The following is a 15,160-nucleotide window of genomic DNA, read 5'->3' on the forward strand; positions in this document are numbered from 1 at the left end:
GATGGCTTAATGGTTAATGCATGTTGATGTATACACGGTACTGATCCAAAAAACACACACAAAGGAGGATTAAAAGAGATGTACTGTACACTTATCCCCTTCAAGAAAAGTATGTGATTCTGATCCAGTCATATTTTATATATATATATATATATATATATATATATATACACATACATACTGAGTTAAGTTATGGTGAGTAAAAAAAGTGACAAAAACCCTCCACAGCAAAGCATATAGCAAATGCAAATATACTGTATGCTCATTTGCATGTCTTAGGCAGGTCTGCAACCCCGCCTTTCACCATTATCACCCAGCACATAGCACTTCCACTGCAGCAAGGCATTCTGGGAAATTACATGCAATATATATAGTATATATATATATATATATATATATATATATATATATATATATATATATATACAGTATATATATATATATATATATATATATATATATATATAATATATACAGTATATATATATATATATATATATATATATATATATATATATATATATAATAAAAAAAATAGACGATACCATTCTGTGGTTAACGAAATGCTTTTATTTGTGCGAGCTTTCGAGATACACTGATCTCTTCTTCCGGCGATGTTACAATGAATGAAGCAAGCAAAGGGTATACTTAAAAACAGTGTCTCTTGGAATGTTATCTGTGCTTGTCCCTCCCCCGTGTGTGGATGTGATTTATGGCTAGAGGTGTTAAATGGTTCCTGAAAGTTAGTGATGTAAGAGTGTGTGTGTGTATCTGTGTGAATATAAATGAATGGAGAGCCCACAGTGTATACAGTGCTTTACAAAAGGTGTGTGTGGAGTGGGAGTTAATATAAATGGTGTGGGTAGGTGTGGAAATGTGAGAGATTGTAGCATAACTAAAAGTGTGTGTAGATACTATGTGGTCCCTATTGGTGTATAGGGATGGAAAAACAAGGAGTATTTGTATGTGTAAGAGACAGCTGTGTGTGCATACATATAGCACAGTATGTATGGACATGGACTTTAGCACTCATGGGAAGTGAGTTCACTTGTGTCAGTAATGACTCATAAAATTCCGATCTCTGTTTAGGCCACCGCTAAGTGTCCCGAACAGTTGCAGAAATTTGTATTCATGCAACCGTCTCTCTTTCTGTGTTTTAAGATTACCTTTGAGTATGGCAACCCTCAGATCGTTCATCTTATGGCCAGAGTCAGAGAAATGTTCGCCAACAGGACTGTCTCTTGTTCCGCGTGTGATGCTGTGGCGATGCAGGTCCGTTCTCTTGTTTAGCCCCCGCCCTGTCTCAACTATGTAGAAGCAGCCCCCTGGGCATTTCATGCACATGATGAGGTACACGACATTGCTGGAGGAACAGGTGAACCTTCCTCTGATTTTGTATTCCCGATTTCTGTGTGGTATTTGTATTGTGTCCGCTGTGTGGAGCATTGCGCAGGTTTTTCATCTTGCGTCCTGGCATGGTCTTGTCCCGCATTCAGTTGTACTGCTGAATACTTTACTCCTCACCATAATATTCTTGAGATTATGAGGTTGTCTGTATGATAATAAGGGTGCTTCAGGGAAGACCTGTTGCAGTCTTGTATCTTCCTGGAGGATGGGTTGTAGTTCCCTGGCGATCTTGCGTAGGGCTCCTAGGTGTGGGTTATATGTGACCACCAAAGGTACCCTGTTGCTTGTCTCTTTCTGTTTGTATTCAAGGAGATCACTTCTTGGTATTCTGATGGCTTTGTGAATTTGCTGGTCTACAATTCTGTGGTTATATCCATGGTTTATAAAATCTGATCTCAAGGCTTTAATCCGCTGGTCTCTGTCTGCTGTGTCGGAGCATATCCGGTTGTATCGTATGGCTTGACTGTAGATGGTTGCATTTTTGGTGTGTGTCGGGTGGAAGCTGTTGTCCCTCAAATAGCTGGCTCTGTCTGTAGGTTTGCGGTATACAGAAGTCGGTAGTTGGATGTTCTTTATGGTGATGGTGGTGTCTAGGAAATGTACTTCTTCCGGGGAATGGGTGCGTTTGAGGTTGATGGTCAGGTGGAACGTATTGAAGTTGTCATAGAACTGTAGGAGGTCCTGTTCGCCAGAGGTCCAAATCAGTAGGATGTCATCGATGTAGCAAAGGTATGTAAGGGGTTTCAAGTGACAGGTGGAAACAAAGCCACTTTCCAGTTTTGCACAGAACAGATTGGCATACTGTGGCGCCATCCGAGTACCCATAGCGGTCCCGGTTGTCTGGAGGTATGTGTCATTTCCAAATGTGAAGTAGTTATGGGTCAGAATAAATTCGATGCATTTAGTCACTGTCTCTGTGAGTGGCTCCTGCGGTCCCAGAAAGTATCTGCAGGCTGAAATCCATCCTCGTGGGGGATGTTTGTATAAAGTGACTCTACATCCATGGTTGCTAGTAGTGTTCCTGTTGGGAGGGGGCCAATGGCATTCAGTTTGTTTAGAAGGTCGGTGGTATTCTTGATATAGGTGGGTGTGTTCCTGTCAAGTGGTTTTTATAATGCCCTCCACCCAGCCAGAAATATTCTCAGTAAGTGTGCCAGATCCAGAGATAATAGGGCGCCCAGGGTTACCCTCTTTGTGAATTTTAGGGAGCATGTAGAATGTGCCAGGTTTTGGGTTAGCTGGTATCAGGTCCAGAATTTGTTCTTTTGTGTGGATCGGGAGAGTTTTAATGATCCTATTGAGTTCTCTCATGTATTCTTTAGTTGGATCCTCCTGCAATTGGGTGTAATAATTGAATCAGAGAGTTGCCTGTGTGCTTCCCGCAGGTAGTCTGTGGTGTTCATTATGACCACTGCTCCTCCCTTGTCCGCAGGTTTGATTGTTATGTTTGGCCTTTAGCGATTCTATGGCTCTCCTCACCATCAGTGTCAGATTATATGTTTGTTTCCTTACTTTGTCCAGGATGGTGGTTTTGGCGCTGTGTCTGAAGCTTTCAATGTACCGGTCCATTGTGGGGTTGCGCCCAGTTTGTGGGATCCAGTTGGATTTTTGCTTCTCCCTGCTCATGTACAGCGGCTCTCCTTCTGCAGTGTTGGCATAATCTTGGTTGTGTCTGTTGTGGAAGAACTCCTTAAGACGCAGCCTTCTGAAGAATTCTTCCAGGTCACTGCACAGCTCAATCTTGTCCATAGGCTTGGTGGGGCAAAATGTGAGACCCTTTGATAATACTGAGGACTCTGCTTGATTAGGTGTGTAATCTGAGAGGTTAACAGTGCAGTCCTGCTCTTGGTGATTGTCAATGTTTGTATTATTAGTTGTTGTGCTGGCTGCTGCAGAGTATCTCATTCTTAGCCTCAGTCTGTGCAGTTTCTTTTCCTTATTGCTAATTAGACCCTTCAGGAGTTTTTCATGGAATGTTTGGAGTCCTCTCCATGTGTCTGTGTGTATTTCTCCTGTCTCCAGGATGCAGTCAATCATCTCTTTTGTCTTTCTCCGGTTGCTGTAACAGATGCTGATCAGATGGTTCCTTAATCTTTCTGAGTTCCTGGTGCACAGTTGTTGGGAGAATTTTGTGTTGTATGTGTTGGCAAGTGGGTTTTTGAGGACGAGTCCTTTCGGGATCAGATGCTCCTTTTTGCATTTGCTGAGGAAGATGATATCGCTGTCTAGTTGTGCCTGTTTTTTCAGTAAATCCTTTAGTGTCATTTGAGTGCGGTACAATGTGGTATCTTCGTATCTTCCATATTTTCATGTAGAGGTATTGAAGCTCGGCTAACACGGTACTCATACATGTACGTATATATATGTATGTATGTATGTATGTATGTATGTATGTATGTATGTATGTATATATATATATATATATATATATATATATATAAATGGAGATTCCTTACCAGGCAGATCAGGAGTCCAAGACCACGCAGCAAGAACCGAGACAGCACTCAGATTGATATCAAATATAGATGTATTGAAAAAAAGGCACATACAACCAATATATATATATATATATATATATATTAAAGGTAGGCGCACACAGATCCAGGGATAACTAGAAACACAAATATGCCAGAGATCTGGGTTCCATTTACTATTACGCTAATTAACTTAGTTTGTTTCTTCTTCTAAGGTATACTGTAGTAAGTGTTGCAAGGCTCCCAGGCAGCAAAGGGGTTAACTGTGCATAAAGTTCACTTCTAAAATTGTCAAAAAATAGGGCCATTTCAGAAAGGTTTTGTAATATTCTGAGTATCAGCTGGGATGGCAGTTACCCAATGTGTGTGTATATTTTTCTATTTAAATGTTTATAAAACGAAATTGGAAATTATGTTTAAGAAAGTGGCTATAAATCCATTCACCGATGAACAATCACAAAAACTTTCATCAATGAACAAGCTTAGCATTGTTACTTACCCCTGTGATGGCTGGTTCCCATATGATGTCCCTGTCATTGACAAGTAACTGTTGTCCATGAGAGGTAGAGGAGAGATATTGTCCAACCTGGATGCTTCTTGATGTTTGATTAGGATACATCACATAGTTTAACAAATCCAATTTACTTGTTGAGCTCCCTTTTTCATCAAAGAAGATCTCATCTCCAGAAGGGGTCTTAAAATGAACATGTTTTAAATACTGCGCAAGCTAAGGAGAATAACAAAATACAAGAGAGAACAATTATGCTGCATATTCAATCAAGGGTTTTCAAAACTGCATTATTAGTGCCACAAATTACACCTGGCTGCTAATCCATACTGGACTTGGGGAAATATAATTTTCTATAATTTATTTGTGAAGCGCCGCCCTATTAGGCAGCGCAGTACAATGGAGTACAGAGTTATGTATATTACATGAACAGTTACATACAGCTGAGGACAAACATGCACAGACAGATACAAAGAGGTAATGAGGGCCCAGCTCGTAAGAGTTTACAATCTAGTGGGAATGAGAGACAATGTTGAAACAAGAAGGTAAAGTAAAAAGAACCTTTATAAAGGGCTTTGTTGCCTGAAATGCGTAGGTGCTGTTCAGAGGCCTACATGTCTGTGTTTGTATGCTCTATTCAATACATTTTTTCATTACTTTGGGTAAACATTTTCTCTGCCTAATACCTTTTTCAATGGAGGAGTAGTGATCTGCCTTTTTTTTCTTTTTACCAAGGAGGTAAGGTGTATGCTCATTGTAGAATAAGGTGTGGTTGAGGTTAGGATATGACCCAATCTGACAGCTGTGGAGCTGTGAGTGAGGTAAATGAGTCTAGCAGCAGCATTTTGGTTAGATTGGAATTGGGAGAGGTGGACAAGGCAAAAGCCACCTAAGAGAAGGTTACAGTAATCGAGGAAGGATATAATGAGTGCGTGGATTAGGATTTAAGTTGCATCATGAGTGAGAAAAGAGCGTATCTTGGCAATATTTTGGAGGTTGAGACGGAAGGATTTCGTGAGGGGCTGAATGTGAGGAATGAAGGAGAGATCAAAGTTAAAGAAAACCCCTAGACAGCGGGATTGAGATGTTGAGGAGATTGTGGTTTTATTGACAGGGAGAATGTTGGTGTAGTGGTTACATAGTTACATAGTAGATGAGGTTGAAAAAAGACATAGGTCCATCAAGTTCAACCTATGCTACATTTAGACAACAGATACTTTATCCTATATCTATACTTACTTATTGATCCAGAGGAAGGCAAACAAAAAACCCCAGAGTCATATCATCCAATGATATCTCATAAGGGGGAAAATAAATTCCTTCCTGACTCCAAGAATTGGCAATCGGATTAATCCCTGGATCAACATCCTTCCCATGTATACTTATTTGGTTTATCCCTTTATACCTTTCCCATCTAAAATGATGTCCAACATTTTTTTTGAACAAATCTATTGTATCTGCCATCACAGTCTCCATGGGTAATGAATTCCACATTTTAACTGCCCTTACTGCAAAGAACCCTTTCCTTTGTTGCTGGTGAAATCTCCTTTCCTCCAACCTTAAGGCATGGCCCTGAGTCCTTTGTACTGCCCGTGGGATGAATAGTTCTTTTGAAAGCTCCTTGTATTTTCCCCGAATATATTTGTATATAGTTATCATATCCCCTCTTAGACGCCTCTTTTCTAATGTAAATAAATCTAATTTAGCTAGCCTCTCCTCATAAGTTAGATTGTCCATCCCCTTTATTAATTTGGTGGCTCTTCTCTGCACTCTCTCTAGTTCCATAATGTCTTTTCTTAGGATTGGTGCCCAAAATTGTACTCCATATTAAAGGTGTGGTCTTACTAATGCTTTGTAAAGGGGCATAATTATGTTTACTTCCCTTCCATCCATTGCCCATTTGATGCAAGATAAGATCTTGTTTGCCTTTGCAGCTACTGCATGACTTTGGGCACTATTGCTAAGCCTGCTGGCTACAAGCACTCCTAAATCCTTCTCCATCAAGGATTCCAACAATATATCTCCATTTAATTTGTAAGTCGCCTTTTTATTCTTGCATCCAAAATGCATAACCTTACTTTTATCTGTATTAAACCTCATCTGCCATTTACCTGCCCACGTTTCCAGTCTCTCCAAGTCCTTCTGAAGATAAATAACATCCTGCTCTGATTCTATTACCTTACACAATTTAGTATCATCAGCAAAGATGGAGACTTATCTCTCGATGCCAGCCTCAAGGTCATTAATAAACAAGTTAAAAAGCAGGGGTCCCAGTACCGATCCCTGAGGTACTCCACTCACGACTTTAGCCCAACCTGAAAAAGTTCCATTTATGACAACCCTCTGTTGTCTGTCCTTTAACCAATTTTCAATCCAGGTGCATATATTATTACTGAGTCCAATTTTCTTTATTTTGTACACCAACCTCTTGTGTGAAACCGTATCAAAATCCTTTGCAAAATCTAAGTAGACCACATCAACTGCATTACCCTGGTCTAAATTCCTACTTACCTCCTCTAAGAAACAAATAAGGTTAGTTTGGCATGATCTATCCTTCATAAATCCATGCTGACTATTACTAATTATTTCGTTTTCCATTACGTATTCCTGAATATTATCCCGTATTAAACCTTCAAGTAGTTTCCCTACTATTGAAGTCAGGCTTACAGGTCTGTAATTTCCCGGTTGTGATCTAGCTCCCTTTTTAAATATAGGCACCACATCTGCTTTAAGCCAATCTTGTGGTACTGAGCCTGTGAAAATGGAGTCCTTGAATATTAAAAATACTGGTGTGGCTATTACTGAGCTTAACTCCTTGAGAACTCTTGAATGTATGCCATCGGGGCCAGGTGCCTTATTTGCTTTAATTTTTTCAAGTTGATTATGAACTTCTTCCTCAGTAAACCAATTGTTCATTAATATGGAGATTGTGGCTTCCTCCTGTAGCACTACTATTGAACTTGATTCTTCCCTGGTAAACACAGAGGCAAAGAATTTGTTTAATACCTCTGCTTTTTCCTTATCTCCAATAATCTGCCTACCCATCTCACACTGAAAGGGTCCTATATTTTCTTTTCTCATTTTTTTGTTATTAAGATACTTAAAGAACTTTATAGGGTTGACCTTACTTTCTATTACAATCCTTTTTTCATTATCCATTTTGCTAATTTGATTGCCCTTTTGCAATTTTTGTTACATTCCTTATAATTCTGATACGATGCCTCCGTCCCTTATGACTTAAAGAATCTAAACTACTTCCTTTTCTTGTCCATTTCCTCCCCTACCTGTTTATTTAGCCACATTGGTTTTGACTTATTTCTTTTATACTTATTACCCAATGGTATACACTGATAAGTGTGCTTTTCTAACAATGTTTTAAAGACTGCCCATTTATCTCCTACATTTTTCCCTGCAAAAACATCATCCCAGTGTATTACATGTAGATTAGACCTCAGTTTATTAAAATTTGCCTTTCTAAAGTTGAAGGTCTTTGTTGAACCCAAGTAATCTGTTTTTTGATAATTTATTTCAAATGAGACCATGTTATGATCACTGTTACCCAAATGTTCTAGTACTTGAATATTTGTTATTACTTCTACATTGTTTGATATGACCAAATCCAGAACTGCCCCTCTCCTGGTTGGTTCCTCAATTATTTGGGTCACATAATTGTCTTTAAGCACCCCAAAAACCTGTTTCCTTTTGTTGTAATGCTAATCTCATTGCCCCAGTCTATGTCTGGATAATTAAAATCCCCCATTATGCAAACAAGAACTGGTTTTGATGCCTTCTCCATTTGCAAAAGTAATTTAGCTTCATCAATCACATATATATTTGGTGGTTTATAGCATATTCCCACACACATTTTCGTTATACTTTTACCTCCACTGCTAATTTCTATCCACAAAGTCTCTACATTTTCATCATTCCCTTCATAGACATCATACCTTATACAGGTTTTAGAACCGGTTTAACATATAAACATACTCCACCTCCCCTTCTATTTGTTCGACCCTTCCGAAAAAGGGAATAACCCTCTAAATTAACTGTCCAGTCATGAGTTTAATCCCACCATGTTTCAGTAATGCCTATGATATCATACTGCTCCCTTGCAGCTATTAATTCAAGTTCCCCCATTTTATCTGTCAGCCTTCTTGCATTAGCAAGCATGCATTTAAGTTTTTTTTAAAGTTACTATTATCTTATCTGCTCCTTCCTTTCTGCACCCACTTGGTTTAGTCTTTAGTTTTCTAGTATTATCTGTATTTACTATGGGTGTCTCACTGCTTGTCAAACTCGCACTTGCCCCCATTCTACCTCCATACCACCTTGTATCCTCCTCTATTCCATTTAGTTCATTATCTGTTTAATTCCCCTCCCCCTTGTTTAAAATCTCCTCCAACCTTTTTAGCATTCTCCCCCCCCAGCACAGAAGATCCCTCTTCATTGAGGTGCAATCCGTCCCTAGAATATAGATGGCACCTCTCAGAAAAGGAGTCCCAATGCTCTAAAAACCCAAACCCCTCCTTCCTGCACCACTTTCTTAGCCATGCATTAACCTCCCTGATCTCTGACTGTCTCCCTGCGGCAGCGCATGGCACTGGTAGTATTTCAGAAAAAACTACCTTGGAGACCCCTGCCTTAAGCTTTTGGCCTAGATCCCTGTAATCATTTTTTAGGACCCTCCATCTTTCTCTAACTTTGTCATTGGTGCCAACATGTACCAAGACCGCCGGGTCAATCCCAGCCCCCCCTCCCAACAATCTGTCTACCCGATCCGCAATGTGCCGAACCCGAGCACAACCGGGAGATAACAAACTGTTTGGTTCATGCGGTCATGGCAACAGATTGCCCTATCTACCTTCCTAATAAAGAAGTCCCCTACCACCACAATCTTTCTTTGTATCTGAGCATCCTGAGTCCCCACTGTGCTGGAGGAACTATTCCCCTGGCTGCTAGAGGAATTAGTCTCCCCCAGCCTTGCCATTTCTGCCCTCACTCCGTCGAGATCCTGATCGAGGGGTGTGGAGGGGGTCGGGGTCCCACCTTTGGACCCGCCGGGGCCCTATCTGGGCCGACACGGCTCCCCTCATTCGGGTATAGATGTGTAGAAGCGAGTGCATCAGATTAGACAAGTCCTTAGAATATTTGAGCATCTGCAGTAGAACAACTCCCAATAAGCTGTATAGTGCAATAAAGTTACCCTAATAGGGTTTGAGGGACTAGTACTTAGTGCCACAGGCACCAATGAATAATAGTACAACCATTGTCCCACACAGTGAGAATAAAGGGTATGGCAACCCACAAATATAACTCACTTTTTGAATTCCAGGATCCAGGGAAGTATTCCACAGCAGGGATAAGTAGCGTGCAGTCCACCAGTATAAGAAGCAGGAATAAGTAGAAAAAAGGGCAGTGCACTGCCAAGAAACACAGGAGAAGGCTCACGGAAGCAAAAAAAAGGCATTTATTTCATAAAAACTTCAGACAAAAGTCCCCCATAGCCCCAGCAGGTATCCGCCTACGCATTTCGGGCTCTATGCCCTTTCTCAAGGCACCTTGAGTTTAGTCTAGGGCTAATCCATAGCCTATCTACTTCCTACTTTTCCCTTCTTACTGTCTTCACCCCCGCCCCACACCCCTTGCCCGAGGAACCTTCTCCCTCCCTGGCGGCTCCACCCTGGGATGACGCTGGTGTCGGGAATCTGAAGTGCAGTGGGTTTCTCCCCCAAAGAAAAAAAGAGGGTTGTCTACCTCACCTGATATAAAATTAGTATCGATTAATGTAAAGGGGCTTAACTCAGTACCAAAGCGTAGATTGGCCCTGCAGGAGATAAATAAATTAAAAGGGGACATTATCTTCTTACAGGAGACACATTTCAACACCTCAACGCCGCCCAATACATTTAACAATACATACCCACAGGCATTTTCTGCCTCTTGTAGATTAAAAAAAAGAGGCGTTGCTACTTTGTTCCGTCACAATACCCCATTTACTCTTGAATCGTCCAGTGCAGATCTAGAGGGAAGATACTTAATACTTTCAGGTTCTCTTGCAGGATCGCCAATCACGCTAGTGAACATCTATGCGCCTAATGAAGGACAAATACCCTTCCTCAGATCGGTCCTCGAAAAAGTGAGTAAAACAAGATATACACAACTTATTTTGGCAGGAGACTTTAACATGGTAAACTCGCCAGATCATGAGAGCCAGCACACAGGGCACAGCACCACCTAAGTCCACCCTCATTAACGCTAAAAACCTTAAAGATGTTCTCAGGGACTTTGCCTTGTTTGACATCTGGAGGTTACAGCATAAGGGAAAGAGAGACTACACATTCTTCTCCAACCCCCATCAGTCCTACTCGAGGATTGATTTTTTTTCAAGGTACCAAAAGCCCTCCAGGCATCCTCCCAGTCTAATATTGGCTTGATATCCTGGTCCGACCATGCCCCCATTGACTTGTCGCTCTCTTTGCCTTTCTTTAAAAAAACCCGCCACCAGTGGAAACTAAATGATTCTCTGTTGAACTCTCCAGAGGTAATAAATTGGGTGTCTCAAAAAATCTCAGAGTATTTTGTTTTGAACAAGGGCTCAGTAAGTTCTCCTGCAACGCTTTAGGAGGCCCATAAGGCAACAATCCGAGGCTCCCTCATTTCAATCGCGTCATTCCAAAAGAAAAAAAAGGAGAGAATATATAAAGAATTGTCAGAAAAGGTTAGATCGCTAGAATCTGAACACAAAAACAAGCCGACAAAACAGCTATTAAAAAAACTTAATACAGCAAGGATGGAGTTAAAAGCCGTCCAACTTGATGAGGTAGAGCGGGCGATGAGGTGGACAAGACAGAGATACTATGACAAGGGCAATAAGGCGGACCGGTTCCTGGCCAATAAATTAAGAGGTCTTAGGGTTAAATCCCAAATTAATGTAATTCGGACAAAATCCGGTTCCAAAACGCTCAAGGAGAGCGAAATTGCCCAAGAATTTGCAGACTACTATACTAAACTCTATAACTTGAACCCCCTCCCCAGAACGCGAAGTCCGGGTTGACGGCTATCACAAAATATCTAGAGGAATGCAGCCTTCCGGCCTTCTCAGAAGAAACTGCCCTAAAATTAAATGAGAAAATAAAAACCGGTGAAATATTGGAAGTATTAAAATAACTAAAAACAAACAAGACCCCGGGCCCAGATGGTTTCTCTAATCTTTATTACAAAAATTTTAAGGCAGTGCTGATCCCACATCTATTAGAAGTTTTCAACTCCTTCATGGAAGGGGAAGATATTCCTCCCTCGATGTCCCTAGCGAACCTGGCAATAATTCACAAAGAGGGTAAGGCCTTGCCCCCGCTGCATGCTGCAGCGTCCGCTGTGGCGGACGCTGCGCTCACCAGAGCCCTCCCCGCAACGGCGTCGGGCCTGCTGCGAGGGGGGGCCGCAGTGCTCGCGCGAGAGCTACTCCTGCTCTCAATAGAATTAAGAGCAGGAACTCGCGTCGAGCGGCTAGGCACGCCCCCCGGCGGTTCAGCCAATGAGGGCGAACCTGCCGGGTGACGTCATGGCCACGCCCCCGTCACTCCTCCGGCACGCCCCCCCCCGGTCTCTGCTCCTGCAGTTAGCTGCAGACCGGGGAATCGCCGGAACGCGCAGCCGAAAGCGCGGGCGCGCATTAGAGCGCCGTGACCGGGGCCTTAGCCTAAGGATCCACTAAATTGCGGCAGCTACAGACCAATCTCCCTTCTTTATTTGGACCTGAAAATATACAGCAAAATGTTGGCCAATAGACTAAACCCAATAATCCCGAGCTTGATCCACAAAGACCAGGTTTGCTTCGTCATGGGTAGACAAGCGTCGGACAATACACGTAAAATTATAAATATCATCAACCATGTACAGCTCTCTAAAACAAAGGCCTTTATTTTGTGCCTCGATGCTGAAAATGCATTTGACAGAATTAGATGGGACTTTTTAGATCACACTCTGATCAAATTTGGCTTCCGAGGTCCTTTCCTCGAGGGAATCAGAGCTCTGTATAAAAACCCGTCTGCATTGGTAAATCTCCCGGGCGGAGGCTCAAGTCCTGTAATAATAAAAACCGGTACAAGACAGGGCTGCCCCTTGTCCCCTCTCCTCTTTGCCCTATCGATCGAACCCCTGGCATCCACCATCCGAAAAGATATATTAATATAAAGGGAATCAAAATAGGCCAAGAAGAATACAAGATATCCCTGTTCGCCGACGATGTAATATTGTCTCTGGCGGAGCCCTTGACGTCCCTTCCCAACCTTCAATCACAATTAGAAAAAATTGGTCAGGTGTCAGGATATAAAATGAATAATGACAAATCTGAAGCCCTAAATTTATCCCTGACACCATCCGAGGTAAAACTCCTACAAATTAATTTCAGCTATAAATGGAACTCCATCTATATTCGATATCTTGGAATTAAAATTACGAACTCATATGAGATATTTTTTAAGCATAACTTCCCCCCACTATTTGCACAAATTAAAGGAGACCTACAGAGCTGGAACAAATACCATATCTCCTGGCTGGGTAGAGTTGCTTCAGTAAAAATGAATATCCTCCCCAGAATTCTGTATTTATTCCAAACACTCCCAGTCCAGGTCCCAGGAGCTGAACTCAAAAATATCCAAAATAATATTCTCCAATTTATCTGGAATGGGAAAAAGCCAAGAGTGGCAAGATAGGTTATGATGGCACCAAGAGGGAGTGGAGGTCTGGGAGTACAGGCTGCCACTTGGAATAATGACCCAGCGTCTAGCAGCTGGTTGGAGATTGAAGCCTATGACATCTCTTCCCTCTCCCTCCCGTCCCTTTTGTGGGTGGGGGTGGGGGGGGGGGGGGCGGAGACAACGCCGGGCAGGATGGGCCTTGGAGCGATGAGATGTACATGGGGGATATGGTCAAAAACAAGAACTAAATATCTTCCCCTTCAATTCTAACCCCCCTGTTTGGCAACCCGGACTTCCCTCCGGGTTGTGATCCCAGGGACTTCAGACTGTTCAAAGCAGCCAATATAACAAAAGCGTCCGATCTGCTAATCAAAGGTCGGCCTATGAAATTCTCCGAAGCGCAGGAAAAATATGCCCCTGGGGATCTCCCCCTGTTCGCTTTCCTCCAGATCAGACACTTCTTAACAACGATCTGCCACAACTCCAAGTTTGAAAACCCCTCTAACTTTGAAAAGATATGTGCAGTAGAAGCATATCGGAAGGGTCTGATCTCGGGGATTTATATGGGACTAGCACGTGCCTTGATACCCGTCAACCATAGCTATATGCAGACCTCAATATAGAAATAGATAAAGACTGGGAGGATATCTGGGAGGCCGCAACCAAAACCTCAATTTGTACCACCACCAAGGAAAACATCTATAACATTTTATTCCACTGGTACCTCACCCAGAGTAGGTTGAGCCAGGCCTTCCCTGGCCTGTCATACCTCTGTTGGAGGGGATGCGGCCAGCAGGGAGACCTGGTACACATTCTGTGGACCTGTCCCATGTTGGGCTCTTTTTGGGATATGATCTGAGTTATGGTAGAGAAGATAAGTGAGGTGGAGGTCCTACTGGATCCGGTGACGTTTCTGCTGGGTAAGCCTATAGAAGGTCTCCCCCACCAGACCAAAAAATAAACATCCTTCGTACTAACGGCAGCCCGCCGATCAATAGTGGCAAAATGGAAAAAAAACTAGACCACCCAACAAGGAGATGGTCCTCACCAGAATCAGGGAAGTCCGGTTGATGGAACTCCTATCAGCTCGATTAAAACAACAACTAGACAAATTTAACAAAACCTGGGAAGCTTGGCCATATGATTAAACCCCCATAGATTACTCAAACTCTGTTCAAGAGCTCGGTGGACGTCGGGCCCTGGGCGGCCCTCTCTTATGCCGCTCCATGCCCCTTCCCTTCCCCCCTACATCCCTCTCCTCTTTCTTCCTTTCTCCCTTTTAATCATCTTCACTCCACTTGAAAAGGAGACGGGTGCACACCGATTGACACCCGCCCTCCGGATGGAGAGGCGGGCTTCATACTATTGGTTCCTAACAGGCTATGCGGAAGCTCTATTATTGTCAACTTGTTCAAAAAATACCCAATGACTTCTGTACCAGCTTGTTGTGATATGATATGCTGTACCCTACCCTCGGAAAAACCCAATAAAAAAATTGAAATAAAAAACAATAAAATATTTATTTAACAATTATGCTAGGATATATTTACATGGTGTACAGATGTGTGGAAGAAAATTGCTGTGATATATATACAATAGTGTATTTAAAATCCTCCATGGTGAATGCAGGGTCAAAGGTTAATGCAGTTAGAGATTTAATTCATTCTCAATATTCTGTTGTATCTTATCTGGACGAGTGCATATATATATATGGGAATCTTGTGTGGCTCCCTCAATAGGAAAACACTTATGTGTCGTCTGTCTGTCCCTATCCCTTTTGCACCCCTGCTACTCTATATTCCTGAAGATAATAATGTTGAGCGGTGGGACCCTTGCCTGTTTATATATGGCTAGCTAATACAATAAATACCTACGGCTAACCCTTCTCTGAAATGAATAGAATTCCTCCAATTGCTATAGAGCACAAATGTTGATAACTATATGAATATAGCTGTAAACATGGTGCAACAACCAATAAAGCTTATGTATACATGTATATAATTCTGCAGGGAGTAGCCTAATTTTTTAATATTTTGATTTTTATTGTTCTAGTTTTTAATCATTATTGTATT

General features: G+C 42.0%; 1 protein-coding gene across 1 annotated transcript in view; it reads right to left on the reverse strand.

The window, feature by feature from the left end:
• LOC142464232 (vomeronasal type-2 receptor 26-like) overlaps positions 1-15,160 on the reverse strand; it is a 46,968-nt gene that overhangs the window by 17,850 nt on the left and 13,958 nt on the right. The window contains exon 6 of the mRNA XM_075567636.1: positions 4,381-4,608. Within this exon, the coding sequence (XP_075423751.1) occupies positions 4,381-4,608 (228 nt within the window). The remainder of the gene's footprint in view (positions 1-4,380; positions 4,609-15,160) is intronic.

Source organism: Ascaphus truei, chromosome 12 (assembly GCF_040206685.1).
Source record: "Ascaphus truei isolate aAscTru1 chromosome 12, aAscTru1.hap1, whole genome shotgun sequence".
Taxonomy (NCBI): Eukaryota; Metazoa; Chordata; class Amphibia; order Anura; family Ascaphidae; genus Ascaphus; species Ascaphus truei.